Source organism: Filicampus tigris, chromosome 17 (assembly GCF_054856515.1).
Source record: "Filicampus tigris isolate MCC_2025a chromosome 17, RoL_Ftig_1.0, whole genome shotgun sequence".
NCBI lineage: Eukaryota > Metazoa > Chordata > Actinopteri > Syngnathiformes > Syngnathidae > Filicampus > Filicampus tigris.
This window is the reverse complement of record NC_141233.1, coordinates 3,618,064-3,638,484: the sequence shown is the minus strand read 5'-3', so window position 1 is coordinate 3,638,484 and position 20,421 is coordinate 3,618,064. Positions and strand designations below refer to the sequence as shown.

The 20,421-nt window shown below is 40.5% G+C and overlaps 1 protein-coding gene across 3 annotated transcripts; it reads right to left on the bottom strand.

The window, feature by feature from the left end:
* Positions 1-321: 321 nt before the first annotated feature.
* Positions 322-20,238, bottom strand: samsn1b (SAM domain, SH3 domain and nuclear localisation signals 1b). Of its 3 annotated transcripts, XM_086013472.1 has the most exons (16): positions 20,075-20,238; positions 18,823-19,064; positions 16,636-16,767; positions 16,357-16,400; positions 15,663-15,703; positions 15,458-15,535; positions 15,226-15,302; positions 12,919-13,057; positions 11,613-11,986; positions 9,688-9,765; positions 9,505-9,603; positions 8,882-9,014; positions 3,442-3,587; positions 2,915-3,121; positions 2,671-2,821; positions 322-674 (listed from the first exon to the last, which is right to left on the bottom strand). In XM_086013472.1, exons 2-16 carry the CDS (start codon positions 18,880-18,882, stop codon positions 481-483), a joined length of 1,953 nt encoding a protein of 650 aa, XP_085869598.1. In that variant the 5' UTR covers positions 18,883-19,064; positions 20,075-20,238; the 3' UTR covers positions 322-480. The 3 variants fall into 3 exon arrangements, with proteins under 3 accessions (XP_085869598.1, XP_085869596.1, XP_085869597.1); XM_086013470.1 differs by lacking the exon at positions 18,823-19,064; XM_086013471.1 differs by lacking the exon at positions 18,823-19,064 and having other exon boundaries at positions 15,226-15,299.
* Between the last annotated feature and the right edge of the window lie 183 nt (positions 20,239-20,421).

The window sequence follows — 20,421 nt, the reverse complement described above, 5'->3', positions numbered from 1 at the left end:
TCGTATTCAAGAATCAAAGAACGCTATTAGAACAGTCTTTGAATCAAAATATACTTATATTTTTTCCATATTAATTCCAAGATTTTACTCAAGTAAATATCGGTTCCAAGCCTTGTAAACAAAAATACGATTAATTGCGATTATGGAAAGTTTTGAGATTAATTAGTTTGAAAATGTTATCGTTTGACAGCACTAATATATATATATATATATATATATATATATATTTACACACACACACACGCACCCCCCACCCCCCCCCCCCCCACACACACACATCACATCACATCATTTCCACTTATGGTTCATAAAATATTTTATTTATTTCTGCAAACATAAATCTTACATTTGCTAGAGAAAAATGTTGGGGTTGAGAGTCAAAGCTCAACATGAGCATGCCCCCTGTTTGAATTTCGGTTGATCCATGTAAATATAAACATTTAATTTGGGCCCTCGACACCTAAATAGCAACCTATCATTTCATGAAGCCTTCATCTGAGCAGGTTGAGGGGGCGTGCAAGGAAAATGAAGGTCTGTGTCCTCTCCACTAATGTCGGTGCTGTCAGATGGCATGTGGCAGCCTGAGTCTCTCAGGCAGTTATTCATGTCTCCTTTCATGTTCTCGTTGGGGGTCTCGGCCTCTTGATTGGGCTCCTTCTCCAAGTGACAATTAGCTGCAGAGAAGAGAACGGCACATGTTGCATACTGTCACAAACTTGCCAAGATGAACGAGTCATTTTTTTCAGCTTCTGTTCATGTTCATTAAGCCTGTCTTTCTATCTGTCCCTGTGCATTCTCGTTTTAGACACTCTGTCTCATTATTAGAGGTGGGCGAGTACTGAGACCAGGTCTCGGGCCGTTAAGGTATCTGGTGTTTGTAGAGGAGGCCCATACCAGCCACCCATATGTAAGGCTAAATTTTTAAAAATCTGACATCGGTCCTCATCGGCAGTAGTTGGCGCTATACTACCTTTGTTTGACACATCAGTGAATCATCAATTGCGTCAGAAAGGATGGTCTTTGCTCACAATTTTTGTCATTGTGTAAAATGAAATTTTCTATATCAAAAGTACCAGTACTAGAGGTGGATTTGATACGAATGTATGAATAGGCAATATGTTTTTGCTTTTGTTTTTGTTTTATGGGCTCTGGTTGCATAATGGTTTGTGTTTGGCTGTGCCACTTTTGGATCATTGTAAGCATATTTCCGATTATTGCTGCATAGGAAGGCTGTATTTGGCAATGACTATCACCTTAGTGACTTTTATTTTATTACATGTTGGGATGCGTACAATTGTATGAATGTTCTGTCGTGGTTAAGAAAAACATCACAACTGCCCAGGGCCAATCATGGCTCAGCTTCAGATAACAGGTCAGCCGTGATTGGTCGTTCTTGATCCGTGATTGATCTGAGCCCTTAGCAGTTGTGATGTCATTTTCAGTCGACAGAAGTGACAAAATGGCCGCATCCGGAGATGGCTAAAAACGGGTTGATTAACTCTTAGTCCACAAACGCAATATTTATCAGAATGCCTTGTTTCAACTAGTGGGCTTGTATAGATCATATTCTTGAAAAAATATGTTTGGGTTGACTTACCCTTTAAATGCATTTGGTAAAAATATTCTTATGTATTGTTCAATGAATAATGAATTCTCTTGATTGTTCTTGATTGTCATTTTCCCCCATACTTTAATGTGAGTTAAGAGTAGACTAAGAGCTCTTCATCTTAATAATTATTTTATTTGAATTTACTAAAAGTGATAATTTATTAATAATGAATATTTGTTTACAGTACAATTCTAGCCATTTGCCTAATAATTTGCATTTAACAATAAATATAAATAATGTTTATAGAGGAGAGTCAAGATATATTACAAACCTTTTTATTTGATTCAATATATTCAATTGAGGGCGGCACGGTGACCGACTGGTTAGCACGTCCGCCTCACAGTTCAGAGGTCATGGGTTTGATCCCGGCCCTGGCCTCCCTTTGTGGAGTTTGCATGTTCTCCCCGTGCCTGCGTGGGTTTTCTCCGGGTACTCCGGTTTCCTCCCACATTTCAAAAACATGCATGGTAAGTTTATTGGACTCTCTAAATGGCCCCTAGGTGTGATTGTGAGTGCGGATATTTGTCTCTGTGTGCCGTGCGATTGGCTGGCAACCAATTCAGGGTGTCCCCCGCCTACTGCCCGAAGACAGCTGGGATAGGCTCCAGCACGCCCCGCGACCCTTGTGAGGATAAGCGGTATCAATAATGGATGGATGGATGGATCTTCAATTGATGGCACGGTGGTTGTTTGGTTAGCACATCTGACTCAAAGGTTGTGGGTTCAAACCCAATCTCCTGCTACTGTGGTTTGGTGTGAATGTGCTTGTAATGGTGATAAGCAGTATGGACAATTATGCCAACTTTAAATCTTCACTTAAGACAACTTAAAAAAAGAAGTTTCAACATTTAAAATGATTTAAATGAGGTAAAAGCTTTCAAGTCAATCTGAAAACATTATTTGCTTTAAGGAATGAAGCCATTTTAAATTTGATTCAAACACTGAACCTTTAGTCACAATTGATCATATTAATCTAGTCCTTTTCACTCATCTTTCTATATCTAATCAAGTCAAGAAATGTATACAACTCCTACCCTGACCTTGAGTTTCCCAATACTCACAGTATAGTTTTTGCAAGGACTCGACAGCAGCAAGCAGACGACGCCTGTGTTCTGGATCAGTCACTTTTAGTTTTGTCAGGTGATGCTCCCTCAGCCTCATCAAGTCATCTACTGTTTGGTAACCGTTCTGCTGAAGAGAGCTTGAATATTCCTGGCAATACAAGTGCAGAAGTCCTAGTTGTCAAAGAACACAGTGATATGAAATTGTAATGTTTTGCCGATTAAAAAAAAAAAAAAAGACTACCTCTAAACTGAGGCGCCTCAACACTTCATGGACAGTGGATCTGCATTTTTGTCGTGCTCTGTGGTTTTGCACTTCCATGTATGTGTCAGGACCTGCCTCTGTTAACTCATCCACGTAGATGAATTTAAAGTTGCCTATTTTGTTGTTCAACATCCCCGTCCATATTCCCATAGGGCGCTTTTGGATGATGTCAATCACGTCGCCAATCTGAATAAGAAGTTAGGTTGTGTGACGATAGAAACAATTGACATAGTTATTGCCAACCACCTCACAATGATTCCAGAATATGATATGTTTCATAGGATGTGAACACTCAATCTGGAATGCAATATTTACATTTTCATGACAGTCATTCATTTATTAGATACCTTTATATCTATGTCACAATGTTATTATCATTGCACACTCTTGTGCTACTGACTTCTTTAAACCACAGTAATAGTTTTGTTATATATTTCTTTATATTGGTAATTCCATAGCTGCTCTATACTTCTTCTCTTGTTCATGAACTTCCCAGGATTGAATACCTTGAGTTTGAGGGATTCTGTGTCATATGGACTTGGCATGAACTCTGTATGTACCCTCGCTCGACCACAGAACTGTCTTGTGCAAAAGAGCTCATCCTCCAGCCTCAGACTGTCTCTTTTACTGGAACAATCACTGGTGATGCCACCTGATAAACACATGACAAAACAGTAGAATTAGTCAAGACTTTTCTATTTGACTCCACTCCTATTTCCCAAATTGGATATCATTAATTGTCAAAACATTAATAGTCAAGACATTGCGAATTTGGACATAAGTGTTTTTCACAGGACAGCCACTATATCTATCTATCTATGTATCTATCTATGTATCTATCTATGTATCTATCTATCTATCTATCTATCTATCTATCTATCTATCTATCTATCTATCTATCTATCTATCTATCTATCTATCTATCTATCTATCTATCTATCTATCTATCTATCTATCTATCTATCTATCTATCTATCTATCTATCTATCCATCCATCCATCCATCCATCCATCCATATATATATATATATATATATATATATATATATATATATATATATATATATATATATATATATATATATATATATATATATATATATATAAACATATACAGGTGTAGCTGCTTAAACTCCTTGATTAAAGCTGGTGTGGCTGAATGGCAGGGAGAAGATATAAAGACCAAGGAGCCAAAACAATGGGGGAGAAAAAAGAACAGAGAAAGGACTGGACAGAAGCACAAGGGAGCAACTTACTCAACGTGGAGGAAAGTGAACTTTTGAACTTTGAGAACAGACTTTAGTTGGAATTTTTGTAATTTATGAGGACCTAAGTTGATACCTTTGCCAACTTGACTTTTTCCACGTACTGGCACGTGACAAAGATAATAAACATTGATTTTGTTGAAACTCTGGTGTAAAATGACCCCTCTTGCCTTGGTGGACCCGTTGTGCTGTCACATGTGGTGGAGAATGCGGGCACATGGGGTATAAAGGTGGATGGTGAAGACTGATGACATTGATGAACTGATCCAGCAGGTTTCTAAGATCCACATAACTCATCCCGGCCATCAAATGGAACGCTTAATGCATGTGCTGTTGGAGGCACAGCAGGAAACAAATGCGGCCCTGCTCCAGTAACAAATAAAAGCCAACCAACTCAAAGAAGAGGAGCTGCATCAATTGGCAAGGGCTGCATCCAAGGCAAGTGATTTCATCCCGAAAATGGGGGCGACTGATGATGTGGGCGCGTATCTCCATGCCTTTGAAGCAACAGCAACACAAAAAGGGTGGGCGAAAGCACAGTGGGTCGGTCTCTTGGCGCCATTTCTCTCGGGCCAGGCACTCAAGCCCTATCAGGACTTAGAAACTGACATAGCCCAAGATTGTGAGCAACTAAAAGCAGAGATCTTGAGCCGACATGGCCTTACAAAATTCAGCATGGTGCAACGATTTCATAGTTGGTTGTATAAAAATGATGCCCCTCCACGCTCCCAGATGCATGAACTCATTAGAATAACCAGACAGTGGTTAGAACCAGAGAAGAAGACCGCTGCAGAAATAATAGAGATGCTAGCGATGGACTGATATTTACGAGCCCTCCCCTATGAGGCCAAAAGGATAATAAATCAGCAGAAATTGACAACAGTCAGGGAACTAATAGATGCAGTTGAACAGTTCCAAGCCGCCTCGGATATGTTAAGGCTGCCTCAAAAAGGGTCTGGAGCAACAGTGCCTCCCCTCCCCGGAGTGCATCCTTCGAGTGGCCCCAAAACAAATCAGTTTCCTTCTTTGCAACCAAGAAGAGGGTGGCAGCCATCTGAGCTGCAACAAGGAAGCCTGGGCATGGTGTCACGGCAATGCTATCGTTGTGGGGAAGTAGGACATATCTCTTGGCAGTGTGGAAAGTCAGATGCATCTATGCCCACAGCAGCGACAGCTAGTAGCACACACACCCACTTCGCCACCCTACTGGGGGAAAGTGGAATCCCACGACCCACATATCCTGTCAAGGTAAATCAGTGCGATGTTGAAGCCCTGCTCGATTCCGGAAGCGCCAGAACCCTGGTCCAGGAGGCCGTGGTGCAAAGCACTTCCTTTTCTGAAGGAGAATGAGTGCCTGTTGTCTGTGTTCATGGAGATATCCGCGAATACCCTACCACCATGGTGAAACTCACCACCACTGAAGGCTCTTTTGACGTAGAGGTGGGAGTGATAAAGACTCTTCCTGTTCCGGTACTGATTGGCAGAGATTGCCCGGCTTTTCAGATGCTATGGCTTGAAGCATAGAAGCGGCTCAGGCGAAAACCCAGAAAACAGTGCACCAAAGTATTAGCGGCGGAATTAATTGGAACAGACACCGCGCAGAAGGACTCAGCGGGCTCCGGACCCCAATCTGCATCCAGCGAAGACGACGCAACCTACCCAACAGCAGAAGTGTCCCTTAAAGGTCAGTACGGAACGGCACAATTACAGAACCCCACACTTTGCAATGCTTTAAAAAACCTTCAGATAGTAGAGGGGACTTTGGTAGGATGTAGGACCACTCCGACCTACCCTCACTTTGCAGTGAAAAACGACCTCTTGTATCAAGTAGTTAAAAGTAATGAGAAAATAATTGAACAGTTACTCGTGCCTCAAATACACCGGCCCAGTTGGCCCACACACACTTAATGGGGGCTCACCTGGGGATGGAGAAAGAGTACTGCAGAGGTTCTTTTGGCCCGGGGTACACAAAGAAATAGAAAACTACTGTCGCAGTTGCCCAGATTGTCAAGTGAATGCTCCAAAACCATCATACAAGAACCCACTCATCCCCTTGCCTATCATAGAAATCCCCTTCGAGAGGGTGGGAATGGATATTGTGGGGCCACTGCCTAAGAGTGCTCGAGGACACCAATACATACTGGTGATCATAGACCATGCCACCCGGTACCCATAGGCCATCCCATTGAGAAAAGCGAATGCTGGCCAAATAGCCAAAGAACTTTTTCTCTTCAGCAGCATAGTGGGAATCCCAAAAGAGATTCTCACAGACCAGGGTACTCCCTTTATGTCACGAGTTGCCAGGGAGTTGTGTACTCTGTTGCAAGTAAAACAGTTGAGAACCTCTTTCTACCACCCTCAAACGGATGGTTTGGTAGGGAGATTTAACAAAACTCTCAAAGCGATGCTGAGAAAAGCTATCGACAGGGATGGATGAAACTGGGATCAGCTGCTCCCCTATCTTCTATTCGCGGGAAGAGAAGTTCCCCAGGCTTCCACTGGCTTTTCACCATTTGACTTGCTCTATTCCCACAAACCTAGATGTCTGCTGGACAAAGAGACATGGGAAGAGCAACCCTGCCCTCACCGTACCATGATCGAACATGTAGGTGCGATGAGAGACAGAATGGCTGCTGTAATGCCCATTGTGAAGGAACATATGATAAAAGCCCAAAGAGAACAGTGTGGTACGTATAATTGAACCGCCCAACCCAGAGAGTTTAAACCTGGCGATAGAGTTCTAGTGTTAGTCCCTACAGTGGAATGTAAATTCCTAGCTAATTGGCAAGGACCTTTTGAAGTAATCGAGAAAGTTGGGGGCGTCAACTACAAAGTGCGACAACCCGGAAAGATCAAAGGAGAGCAATCTATCATATTAACCTCTGAAAGAAATGGCATGCTCGAGAGGCATTGTTCACTTGTCTCCCTCCCAGAGTTCTTGACACACCTGCTCGGGACCAAGTGCAGTTTGGCCCTGATCTTGATCCTCACCAACTCCAACAGGCCAGGGAGCTAGTAGATGGGAACCAGGATGTTTTTTCATCTGTCCCTGGATGCACCCAACTGGTAGAGCACGTAATTCGCACCCAACCAGGAAAAACAGTGAATTAGAGGCCGTACCGAATACCGGAGGCCCGCAAAAGAACTGTGGAAGAGGAGGTAAGAAAGATGCTGGACTTAAAAGTGATAGAGCCATCTAAGAGCGCCTGGTCAAGCCCCATTGTACTGACGGACAAGCCAGACAAAACAGTGCGTTTTTGTAATGATTCCTGCGGAGTTAATGAAGTATCGGTGTTTGACGCCTATCCCATGCCTCGAGTCGATGAGCTGATCGACAACTTGAGAAATGCACGCTTTACAACCACCCGTGATCTCACCAAAGGATATTGGCAGGTTCCCTTGTCTGCGGAGTCAAAGGAAAAGACGGCCTTTTCCACCGCTGGAGGTTTGTGGCAGTACCGCATGGTCTCATTTGGTCTGTTTGGAGCTCCAGTCACATTCCAACGCTTAATGGATCAGGTCCTGCAACCTCATCGAACCTATGCAGCTTCGTACCTGAATGATGTGGTAATTCAGAGCACAGACTGGGAAAGTCACTTACCTCAGGTACAGAAGGTTCTGGAGTCCCTCAGATAAGCAGGCCTTACAGCGAACACCAAGAAATGTAAATTGGCATTCAATGAGACAAACTATCTGGGGCATACCATCGGGCGAGGGCTTGTGAAGCCTCAGGAAGCGAAACTCGCCGCCATTCAAAGCTGGCCAAGACCAGTTACCAAAAAACAAGTGAGGTCATTCCTGGGTTTAGCTAACTACTACAGGCGATTCATCTCTAACTTTGCTGCGATAGCCGCCCCTCTTACAGATTTGACAAGTAAGAGACACAACCGGATGATCAAGTGGAACCCCATGACTGAAAAGGCGTTCAGTGACCTGAAGAGGGCTCTATGTTCGACGCCCGTGTTGACTGCCCTAGACTTCGACAGGGAGTTCGTGGTCCAGGCAGATGCCTCGGAGGTGGTTCTGGGTGCTGTTCTGGCCCAGGTCAATGGAAGTGAGGAACACCCGATACTTTACTTGAGTCGAAAGTTGCTACCGAGAGAGAAGAACTGCGCCATAGTGGAAAAGGAATGCCTTGCCATTATTGAGATATATATGAGATTGGCTGTCAACCTATTCAGGGTGTCCCCCGCCTACTGCCTGAAGACAGATGGGATAGGCTCCAGCACCCTTGTGAGGATGAAGCGGTATAGATATTGGATGGATGTATATAGTTTCATGTTTGTCCTGTTTTTAGACTCATTAACTCATTTCGATTTCCCTGATCACTACTTTGTATTCTATTGGAATTTATATATAGTGTATAATATAGTGCACTCGTCATTGAAATGAAATATAGTTTTTCATAGTTGCGTCATTGCTTTCACAAAATTCAAATGTACCAGATCAACATCTGCTGGTAGAATTTCCAGAATAAATATTGAACAAATCCTATCATATTGTTTTAAAATGTGTTTTATGTTATGTTTCCTGCAGCTCAAATTTAGCTGAAATAGGCTGCAGCTCATCAGTGACACCATCTGTATATAAAATGGAAGGATGACTTGACTGCTGTAACGTGTTGATTTTCTTTACTTTTTCCATGCCATTGTTTTTGAGTGGATTATAATTAAGGTTCTTACTTGATGAACTTTGTCTACTGCTGAGGCTATAGAGGCTTTCCATTGAATTACTGGAGACCTTGCATCCTTCAGTGAGTATCCTCACGACACCAGACCCACTCTTCTTAGCCTCTGGATTTTGGGTGTCAACACACTGCAATGAAAGGAAACAATTTTTTTATGTCCTCAACTATTTGTGTTTTCTTTTTTTCACTGGTGGCATCAAAATCAAATGAGTCTGAGCTGAGTCATGACACAAAGCTGCTGTATTAGACTTCTCATGTGATGAAACATCTCAGCATCCAAGTTTATGTAAGGTCATGCAGGGGAAATACTTAATCCTGCAAGATTGTACTTGCTTTATAGCTCAGACCTCAGAGGCGTGCACTCGGGAGCAAATTTTTTAACTTGAACATGCAACCCCTGCCACCTGAATTATTTTGTGTAAAATGACAAACTTCCAATTATGATTTTGTTATTATAATTTTATACATTTATTGTTGTATTATTTTTTATCAGTGTGGCCTTTATACTCCATATTAATTAAAAGAAAACTGTGTACCAACAACAAAAAAACAAAAATTACTACATATCGATGACTACACAAGCTTTACAACTTCTTCTATCAAGATTTGTGGACATACAGTGACAGCTGTAACTTTTTTCTCTGCTGTGGTTTCAATGGGCCTCGTGTCAGCTCGTGGTGAGTCCTCAGCCTGCCTCTGGCTTAGTTTGGATCCACTCTGTTGCAGCATTAAACACAAAGCATATGGTAAAGGAGAGCTCATTGTCACAATATCACACTGTCAAGATGGGTAAACTCTTACCAAAGATCTTGTATCATGTTGTAGTTTCATCAAGGGCGACAGCTCCGTGGGGGTTACCAATTTCCCAAATTTGGTCAACTGTAGGATAAAAGGGAGATTAAATGGTATGTGCTATGATGACAGATGGACAACAGCTGCTTAAAAGATGTATGATGCCCTAGTGAACCTACACTATAAACGGTTGGTGTTTATTTCATTAAAAAAAATGTCTGTTCTGAAACTAGGTCAACCTCCAAAAGCCATACAGTTCTTAAATTAAGAGTATTACTTTAGCTCAAACTATCTCTACGAGTATTGGTGAGAACCACTGATGTCTAACATGTCTCTCTTTTCCCAAATCTCACTGCATTTTTTACTTTAAAGTCATCAAGTACCATTTACACGAGTATTAATAATGCACTAGCTTCTGTTTCCAGAAGACCATTTGTTTTAGTTTAATGGTCTTTTACTCCGGCTCAGTGATCATCTTTTTCTCTTGGCCTTTTGCTCATTTACTAACGCTGACTGTTAGTGACCTGACACCTCAATGTTCAACTGCTCGGATAAACCGTACACGTCGTTGTACGCTTCAGCCAGTTTGAAACAGAAACAAGGATAATAAATAGGTTACAAAATTTATCAATGAGTTTATTACGCCTTGCAATTTTTGAGAGAAAAAAAGAAGAAACAACTTCTGCACCACAGAACACTGATGAAAATGTGGTCTGTCTTTAGAGGATGTGGAATACAGCACTATGTGGGTATAAGACAGTTCAAACCAGAGACTGATTCCAAGCTAGGGTTGTGTCAGCAACGGGGGGGTGATGAAGAATTGATAGGCAGGTTTGGTATCCAGGACAGGATTCTAGAGAGACAGATAGTGCTAGATTTTGCCAAAAGGAAGGAAATGGCTGTAGGAGGTACAAGCACACACGTAGACTTCATCGTTTGCAGACGATTTGATTGAGATCAGTGACTGCAAGGTAGTGAGTGGTAGGTGAGAATGTACCCAGACAGCACAGGATGGTGGTGTTGTAAGATCACGTGGGAGCTGGTGAGGTGTGATGCGGGTTTAGGGTGGATGTGGGACTGCATCAGGCATCGGCTCTGAGCACCTTCCCGCTTGCAATGGTCATGGATAAGCTGGAGCTAGATTGGAGCACCATGATGTTCACAGATGACATTGTGTTCCGCAGTAAGGGTAAAAAGCAGGTGGAGCACACGAGCGGTGGCGCACGGGTGGAGGACTTGAAATAGGTAATGATCAACAGTCCAGGTCATTGGGAATTGTGATAAGGAGGTGAAACAACGGATTCAAACAGGTGGAGGTGGAGGATAGAAGACTCGTAGCTAGTTTCAAAGGCAAACATTTATAAGACAGTGGTGAGGTCAGCCATGATATACGACAGGGGTCTTCAATCCTGTTCCTCGAGGGTCAGTGTCCTGCCTGTTTTCCATTTCTCCCTGCTGCAATACACCAGATTGAAAAGATCAGGACCTTTATCCAGCTTCTGTAGACTTTGCTGATTATGTGATCATTTGAATCAGGTGTGTTGCAGAAGGGAGAGATGGAAAACTGGCGGGAGGGCAGCCCTCGAGGAACAGGATTGTAGACCCCTGATATACGACATAGAGATGGTTGCACTGAAGAGATGACAGGAGGCATAGCTGGAGATGGAAGAGATGAAAATGTTGAGGTTCCCTTTTGGAGTGAAGAGCTTGAATAGGATTAGAAATGAGGTCATCATAGGGACAGCCACGGTTAGATTTAATTTTGGAGGCAAAGCTGGAGAGACCAAGCTGGTTAGATGGTTTGGACACATTCAGTGGAAAGATAGTGAGTGAATGTTTGTGGTCATATCCAGTCTGCATTTGATTTCCTGATGTGTGTAATGCCAATCAAGTTGAAGCTAATTGAATCTCTACAGAATAGCATGAAATCTTACTTTGCCTTGTGTGGATAGGATATCTTTGGTGGAGTCTGCGATTGCGGTAGAAGGAAGATCAGATTCTTTTCTGTCCAATTCCCGAATCAGATTCTCAAAGCGATCCCATTCTGTTGCCCGAGGAAGCAACAAGTTGCCACCGGAGACCCACAGCTCATGTCCATGTTGGTGGCAAGTGTGATTGAAGGGCGAACAGGGCTGAGAACAGTCAATCAGGTTCCAAACAGCTTCCGTCTTTAAATCCACACCGAGGTTTTTTACTTCTTCTTGCTGCAGCTGCTGATCACTTCTGGAAGACTTCTTCTCTGTTCTTTTGCCCAAGCCGATACAGGTGAACACTGGGTTGCTGTTACTTAACATGTCTGATGAATTATCTGGCAATGAGTACAGATTTATTTTTTATTTTTTTATATGACAAAAATAAGGTTTAGAATATACTGTACTGCACAAAAGTTACAGACTTTGGATTTTTTTTTCTTTTCGTAATGATATATAGACCATATCAAATTACAACATCACTGAGTAATAACAATACCGTGTTTGTTAATTAATAGGCTACTTTCTGCTTCATAGAGGATGACCAAAAAATTATTGGTGCGATTATGATTATGGGGGATGGACGGTTGGTTCCACTGATGCCACATGCTCCTTTTCACTGAAAAGTACTGGCTCAGCTCAGCTGACACAAATCTTCTTGCCTTAATTTGGGATGGATAGTTTTCCACTAAAATAATACTACAAAAAACATGCCTCATTGCACAATCAGAGATCACGGCTCCCTTTTATTTGCTTAGATTTCTTGTCATGAGGTTATTAGCCAATGATAAGAGAACAAGAAAATGGACCTCAGCAAAATAAAGACTACAACGTACTGTATAATAATACTGCACCTGCAAACTAATTGTAGCATGCGTGTTTAATTTAAAATTTCCATCCATGTATCCTCACTTGTTACAATTATGCTGCAATTACGATTGTGCTTGACCAAGGAGCTGACCTTGACCAGTTTGCAGCACCCACTGCCCAGCGACTGGGAAAATGATCTCACATCTTCATCCAGATTCTTACCAAAATATAACTAGTTCCTTCAAAGCCTGTGCACTGCCCCTCAACAAGATATCATGGAAATTGGTTGTATTTTTTTTTTTTTTGCGTAATAGCCTGAACTGTATTCCTACCATTTAATGTTTCATTATGTCATTTTTTTCTATGCATAATGGCTCACTAAAAGAGCAAAGGCAGGTGGCCTAATACCTTTGCACAGTACTGTACACGGCAAATGTAGATACGACACCATAATACTCACTGCTATTATTAGTCCGGTTCTTTCCTTTTCCAGAACCACTCTGATGTCCTTTATTGGTTTGCACCAAATCATGTAGCATCTTCAGTCTTCTTGATGTTGAAGTCATCGGTCCATCTTTCTCTTCTGCACTTTTATAACCCTGGAAAATGATAGCATTCATTGGTCGTTACCTGAGCCCTGAGCATTTGTGATGTCATTTTCAGTAAACAACAAGTGGTAAAATGGCCGCCCCCTGAGATGGACAAAAACAGGTGGATTTTACTGCTTAACTCATATTCTATAGACACAGTATTTGTGCCATGTTTCGACTCGTGGGCCTGCATAGAACATATTCTTGTTAAGAATATTTTTGGGTTCACTTAATCTTTAACATTCAGACCACTGTTGTCATTTTTGCTAGTCTGTTTTGATGGAAAAGTTGTTTCAACACAGTTTCTAAATATAGCAAAAATGTCACTAAGTTGGCAACACTGCAGGCACAAGTCGCAGCTCTTGCCTCTTGGTACCTTTTTTGTGCGAGAGTCCACACGTGTGCAAATAAAACAAAAGCACAACTTTCAAAAATAAAAGCACCACATATTTTACATTTTACTTTGACTTCATGGTCACTGTGTGGGCCGATCAGAGACTGTCGGCGGGACAGATGTGGCCCTGAGCCATACTTTGCCAAAATATGTGATGGGAGCTGCTATTTTGCAAATGTCATACATCTACCCTTTTCTATATGTGAACATTAAAAAAAATCAAGCAAACAGTTGTTCAGATAAGATAAACTGGTCAAATGAATCATTATAAAACATTCCCAATAAAGTGTTTTAAAATTTAGTTGGATTTACATTTGAGCACTAAGACTAGCGCTCACACAACATGATAGATGTCTTGGCTGCCTTGTTTTTTTTTAAATAGAAATGCAAATGTATGGGACAAGCAACTACTGCCTTGTCCCTCAAGACTGTTGGCCATAGTGTAGAGTTAGGTGCAAGTGTAAAGGGTCCTTTAAAGAAGATTAAAGATTATAGAGCAGATTAAAGCGAACAGTGGATCTGATTTGGCTTGCGTACAGTACAACCGACCTCACCCACATTCACTCACGTGCTGCCTTTACCCTCAGTAGCCTCACTTGTGTTCAAACATCAGGACATTAAAGATTTCTAAGTAAAGTTTGGGGGAGCTCCATTCCAATACTCTGATGCATAGAGGACGGGCAAAGACAGACAATCAGTGTCAAGGCCACTCACATGCAACTGCACGTGCACTGACATCCACACACGCATGCTACCTGCATGCCCGGCACACAATGTCATGAGGGCACAGGATTACAGAAAGATAAACTCTCCTCAGCCGGGCAAATAATTGTAATGTGTTTTCTTCAAGCACTTATGTCTGCACTGAGTGACATTAGATAATATGACTTTTAACTTCTGCCCACACTCTCTGAAAATCTAGATACAGCATACTGTACCTAATTTTGGGGTAGAGTGTGGATTCAAGAATGTATTATATAATTTTTTTTTTTTTTTTTAGATAGTAGAGTTACAGCGTTCAGACCCCTTGAAAATGTTCACTTTCTGTCATGACCAATTTGCCAAAATCAAAAACGTTTATTTTATTACTTATTAATGTACACTCAGCACCCCATCTTTACAAACAAAAAAACTGAAATATATTTTTGCCTATTTATGAAAAAAGAAAAACATTTTTCATCATTCCCAAGAAGACTCATGGCTGTAGCTCGAAAGGGTGCTTGTACTCAATACTGAGCACGGGGTCTGAATACTTATGACCATGTGATATTTCAGTTTTTCTTTTTTCATAAATTTGCAAAAATGTCAACATTTCCATTTTTTTCTATCAAGATGGGGTGCTGAGTGTACATTAATGAGAAATAAAATGAAAGTTTTTGATTTTTGCATTTCAAGGGGTCTAAATACTTTCTGTATTCACTGTAAATGAAATTTGAAGTGAAACAGTATATCTCAATGCCAGTTTAGCATGGTTACAATTTATTGATGTCCATGTACAACATATATTGTATATTTATTCAGAGAAAACCAATTTAAGTGGACAGCATGCAAACTCAAAACAGGACTGCTGCATCGAGCTTCAAACTCAGAACCTCAGAACCTCTCAAATGCAGATTTGCAAAACACTACCCTCAGTGCTTTAAGAAGAAAATACTCGACTGGTTCTGGTACACCGTACCGCTGCGTACCGGCCATCAAACTAGGGGAATGGAAATGTGAATCCATAAAAAAATACTGTTGCTGCAGTGAAACCAGATGAAAGCGTAAAGGCAATGTGGTTTACCTGAACTAGATGACTATTTTTCATCTTTTCACAGTTCAGCTCCTTCTTTCGGTCGTCAGTGTTGCTTTGGCAGGCTGCTTTAGATGTCCACGTAAGATCAGGTAAGAATGTTATTGATTTAGATATTGTCAAAAATGGGCATGTAATTTGTAGTCGACGTTCTTTTATCTCTTTAAGGCTGTAATCAAGTCTGGTGTAATCTCAAATAATGCATTTTTAACATTTTACTTACCTACTATCTTTGGTTCTTTCTCTTGATGATGGACATCATTCTTGAAACCTGATGCTGTCCAACATTTATAATCTATTTCTGTAAGGAAAGACACTTCCATAATAACACAGTTTACAAAAAGAATGTCATTGTAACAAGTGATTGAGATGATAAGCATTATTAAAAAGAATAGAAAGTATTTAATTCACGATCATTTTACACTAACCTGATGTTTCATTTTCTGCCGTCGAAGTTGGGATGCAAGACCTACAAAAGTAGTACGAAAAAAGGTGAATAACAGAAGTGTTAGCTCAGCTAAAGAAAAAAAAAAGATGAATTATACAGTGCTGCACAGCTTGAGTGAGCTACTCCAGGTACCAGGTTTGAAAGGTTAAATGAAGAATTTTAATTGAAATGTGAATGGACGTCTAATGGTATTTCCCTTTTGGATAAAACCTGCCATTGGATGAGTACATGATAAGCGCCAGATAATGGACGAATAGATGGTTTAGGGATTGTTGCATGTGTTGACCTCAAAATGCTTTGATAATGGTCTGAAAATGTTGTCAGTTAAAAAAAAATAAAATAAAATAGACAAATTCTGTAGGGAATTAGTTAAGGGCAAATCACTGCTAAGTGTTGCCCCGGAGAAGAAATTATTGTAGAAGGCATATTTTTGCAACCGATATAGCCCAATGGATAATGATAATTCAAGCTGTTGGAATGCATGCTTTGGCACCTTTTTATGTACCTACGTGCAGCTGTTCGGATGTCAAAGTGACTACAACATAGACAAACGAATATGTGTATTAAATTGTTTCAGATAATTAAGAAAGTAGATATCAAAAATAAAACACAAAGATATACTGTATAACCTGTTACAAACATTTGTATTTAACCAAATAAGAAGATGCACATACCTTCTATTGTTTCTTTTTAGTCTTACATTATTTGGTGGTTGGACCTTGGGGAAAGAAAAACAGATAAAACTGAACTTTAACATAAAAAGAAAAGAAACGTACAAAACAATTAAACAATGAAATATAATAAAAATGACTGGAACGAGCTAATCTGGATGCATGTAGTAATAATACTGTACATATTTTCAACTAGCTTCGACTATTGTGAATGTTTATCTGCCCTCATTGTGGAAAAGCAGTGTTTGATTGACTTACTTCTGAGTCGTATCAAAAACTTACATAACTAATGTTTGGATCTGAGCCAGTCCATTGAGGTCTACGCCTTAGAAGAGGGCTGCAGTGGTACTTTGGTAACACGTCCTTTGGTGATGAGTTGTGGGGTGGTTCATATATGCTCTCGGAGGAGCCATCCTGGATCCAAACACAAGAAGATTAAACAAAAAAAGGCCTAATCTAACACACTAAAATGATCAACTCCAAATAAAAAAAAATAAACAGCTGTCGGTGCTCATCCAACAAGAATCAATCGTTTCTGTGATGGTACAGTATGAAAATCAATAATAAAAAAAAAAGATAAATATATAGTATATATATATATATATATATATATATATATATATATATATATATTTATATATAGTTATATATATAGTTATATATACATAAAATATATGTTTAATCAGTTGGTTCTACAGTTATGCTGCATGAGCAAGATGCCATATATATATGCAGAGGTGAGTAGAGTAGCCAAAAATTGTACTTAAAAGTAAAAGTACTGTTACTTCAGAATAATATGACTCAAGTAGAAGTAAAAAGTAGTCATCCAAATAATTACTTGAGTAAAAGTAAAAAAGTAGGCTACTTGGTGAAAAAACTACTCAAGTACTGAGTAACTGTAGCAATGTCTCATTTTTTATTTTTTTTAAAAACAACCATTCAATCAGACGAAAATACAAAATAATCATCTTACGGCCTTAAGTCCATCCAATCAATAAAATGAATAACATTTCATTAAAGAATAGCTTAAAATAATCTTAAGGTAAATTCAAGTACTTTATGCGTAGAAGATAAGTGTCCAAGTGAGACGTCCATGATAAGTGTCTATGTTATGGGTCGATGATACGTGTCTTTGTTATGTGTCGATGATAAGTTTCTATGTTAGACGTCCATGATAAGTGTCAGTGTTTAACAAAATTATTATAAATAAAATAATATGTATCAAAGTATGCATGCGGTCCTGTTAGCTCATTCCCACCACCGTTGCGACACAACGCCACTTTATTTCAAATTTAGATCAACTTTTGGGTATGTCTTATTTTCAGCATTTATTAATTTCTTCTTTTTTTTTTTTTTTTTTTCTGAGCCCCTGTCTATCTATGTGCTGTGCGCTGTTTCTACCCCTTGATGTCAGTAATGCCAAAGGCATTGAACTCAATGGAGGACAGGAAAATAAATCAATAAATACTTATTACGGGGTTTTCATTATTATTATTATTATTATTATTATTATTATTATTATTATTATTATTATTATTAGAGGGCGAAGACCTTCATTATTATTATCAAGTCAGATTTATTTGGCGCTTTTCTGTACGTTGCTAAACGGACCAAAAATACTCCCCAAAAGGCCTACGGAAGGCACAGCAGGTTACCAGAAAAAAAAAGAAAGAAATTTATACAGGCTGAAAATATTTTACAAAACAAAGTTGATCCCGGCTGTAAACAAAGCGGCGTTTCGCAACGGTGGTGGGAATGAGCGAATAAGACCGCATGTCGTCTAACATAGACATTTATCATCGACATATAACATAGACACTTATCATCTCCCCATAACATAGACACGTACTGTACCATCGACACATAACATAGACACTTATCATGGACGTATAACATAGACACTTATCATCGACACATAACATATTTTTGGCACAAATGGAACCCCATAGGGCTATACGGCCATACAGCTACGTTTGATTGGTGAAACACAGTCACATGGTAGCGCCTGGCGCAGGTCTCTGACAAACTAAATTCTCTGAGAGAGAAGAGAGAAGAGAGAGACAGATAGAGAGAGAGAAAGAGAGAGAGAGAGGGAAAGATTCGTACGTACGTACGCGGAGGGGATTTAGGTAACGGGCTCAATGTAGCCTAATGTAGCGGAGTAAGAGTACAGTGGTACCCCTACTTACGAATCTCTTCATACGAAATTTTCAAGTTACAAAACGCCTCAACAGGAAAATATTGCCTCTTGTTACGAAAGAAATTTCAGGATACGAAAGGTAAAAGTATGGGCTGCTACTGGCAGTATGGGCTGCTAATCGCAGCTCCAGAGTTTCCTGAACGCAACATACTCATAGCTGCTCTGCTGTTGGCTATTAACTAGCATCTTCCTGGCGTCCCATTGGCTAAGAGGGACCTCTTCGGGAGTATGCGGTACCGAACCCCTTTGTCACCGATTCTGTTTATAACCTTTATGGACTGAATATCTAGGCGCAGCCGAGGAGTAGATGGGGTCCGGTTTGGTGGCATCTATGATTTTTGCGGAGGATGTGGTACTGTTGGCTTCTTCGATCCACGATCTCCAAATCTCACTGGAGCGATTCACAGCCGAGTGTGAAGTGGTTGGGAAGAAAATCAGCACCTCCAAATCTGAGACCATGGTCCTCAGTCGGAAAAGGGTGTAGTGCCCTCTCCGGTTTGGGGATGAGATTCTGGAAGTGGAGAAGTGTAAGTATCTTGGGGTCTTGTTCATGAGTGAGGGCAGGATGGAGCGGGAGATCGACTGGTGGATCGGTGCAGCATCTGCTGTGATGCGGACTCTGATGTGCATAACACATAAACTTGACCCAAAGTGGGTTTAGCCTCTGCAGTCAAAATGGCTATGAGTGACATATCAAACTTTTCACAAATGGTCTCATGTGAAAGGTGGCAAAGTGTAGTGTGAAACAGGTGAGAAACTCAATGCCACTTCACTTCTGTGGCTATGGCAGGCCGTCAAAATCACTAACTTGACCCTAACTGAGTGTCGCCTCTGCAGTCAAAACGTTTATGAGTCATATTCATTTTCTGCCCATTGCGAATGTCCTTGTCCCCTCCAAGCCTTCTCGCTTCTTTCTGGAGGTTCTGCTCAAACCCTTTTTAAAATAGCCTACTCACCCGACGTCTTTGTCATAAATGCATCTTTGACTCCCTAGTGTGTTCAAACTAGCCCTTTCATTAGCAGATCTATAGCTGATATTGTTTATAGTATATCAAAGAGGTCGACATAGAGGCCGGAGCCCCTTTTCGACATTCTTTTTTTTTTTCCTTTTTTTTTAAAGACAGTATTTCACAGGTAGACTTTTGATGTTCTGGCCATTTACAGTCGGGTAAAACTGCAATGTGTTAAACTGAGACATATTTCTATTATTTTGGATCTGTCATCCCTCCAATTAAGACAACCAAAATTATTATTATTTTTTTTTTTTCTGTTACTATGGCATCATATTATTACCAGTAAATACAGCAATTGTGATACACCCTTGGATCCCATTACAGTATGCTAGTACTCATAATGTTGTGGCTGGTCTTTGTATTTGGATTAATCCACATACAACAACAATATTGGAAGCAACGTGATATCCATGTCAACAACAATATTGCTGCTCCTCTCTATTTCTTCATGGATTATCATTACAGTATTACTATATATGTACCACAAAGTGCAGAAGATGATTCTTACCAGAGTGAAGCAAAACAGGTTCATGGTCGAAGCGCTGGGCCAAAGACAGTAAAGCCAAATGTCCAAAAACAAAAAATAAATACACTGTGGTGTCTGAGTACTTTCACACACAGAAACACACCCACACACACCCCAGTGATGTAAAGGCTCACACATGCCCCATGCTGCCTGCAGCCCAATAGCCTAATCCCAGTTTAAAATCCTTCCCTAATCCAATAGATGCAGTGAGCCGTCACTGTCCAACACAGGCTAGGCCACCCATTGCAACAAGACAATAAACAACCATACAGACAGGCTTTTGTTTGGCGTGTGTCTGAAATGATTACAATGATGGCCTCATAGTGGTC

Bases quoted from the DNA above. Each gene is read 5' to 3' on its own strand.
- samsn1b (XM_086013470.1), bottom strand. From the start codon at position 20,230: ATGTGTGAGCCTTTACATCACTGGGGTGTGTGTGGGTGTGTTTCTGTG. The intron at 11,987-12,918 runs GTGAGTATTATG...ACTCATTGCCAG, and splicing joins GAACCGGACTAATAATAGCA to ATAATTCATCAGACATGTTA. The intron at 675-2,670 runs GTGAGTATTGGG...TCTTCTCTGCAG, and splicing joins GTCCTTGCAAAAACTATACT to CTAATTGTCACTTGGAGAAG.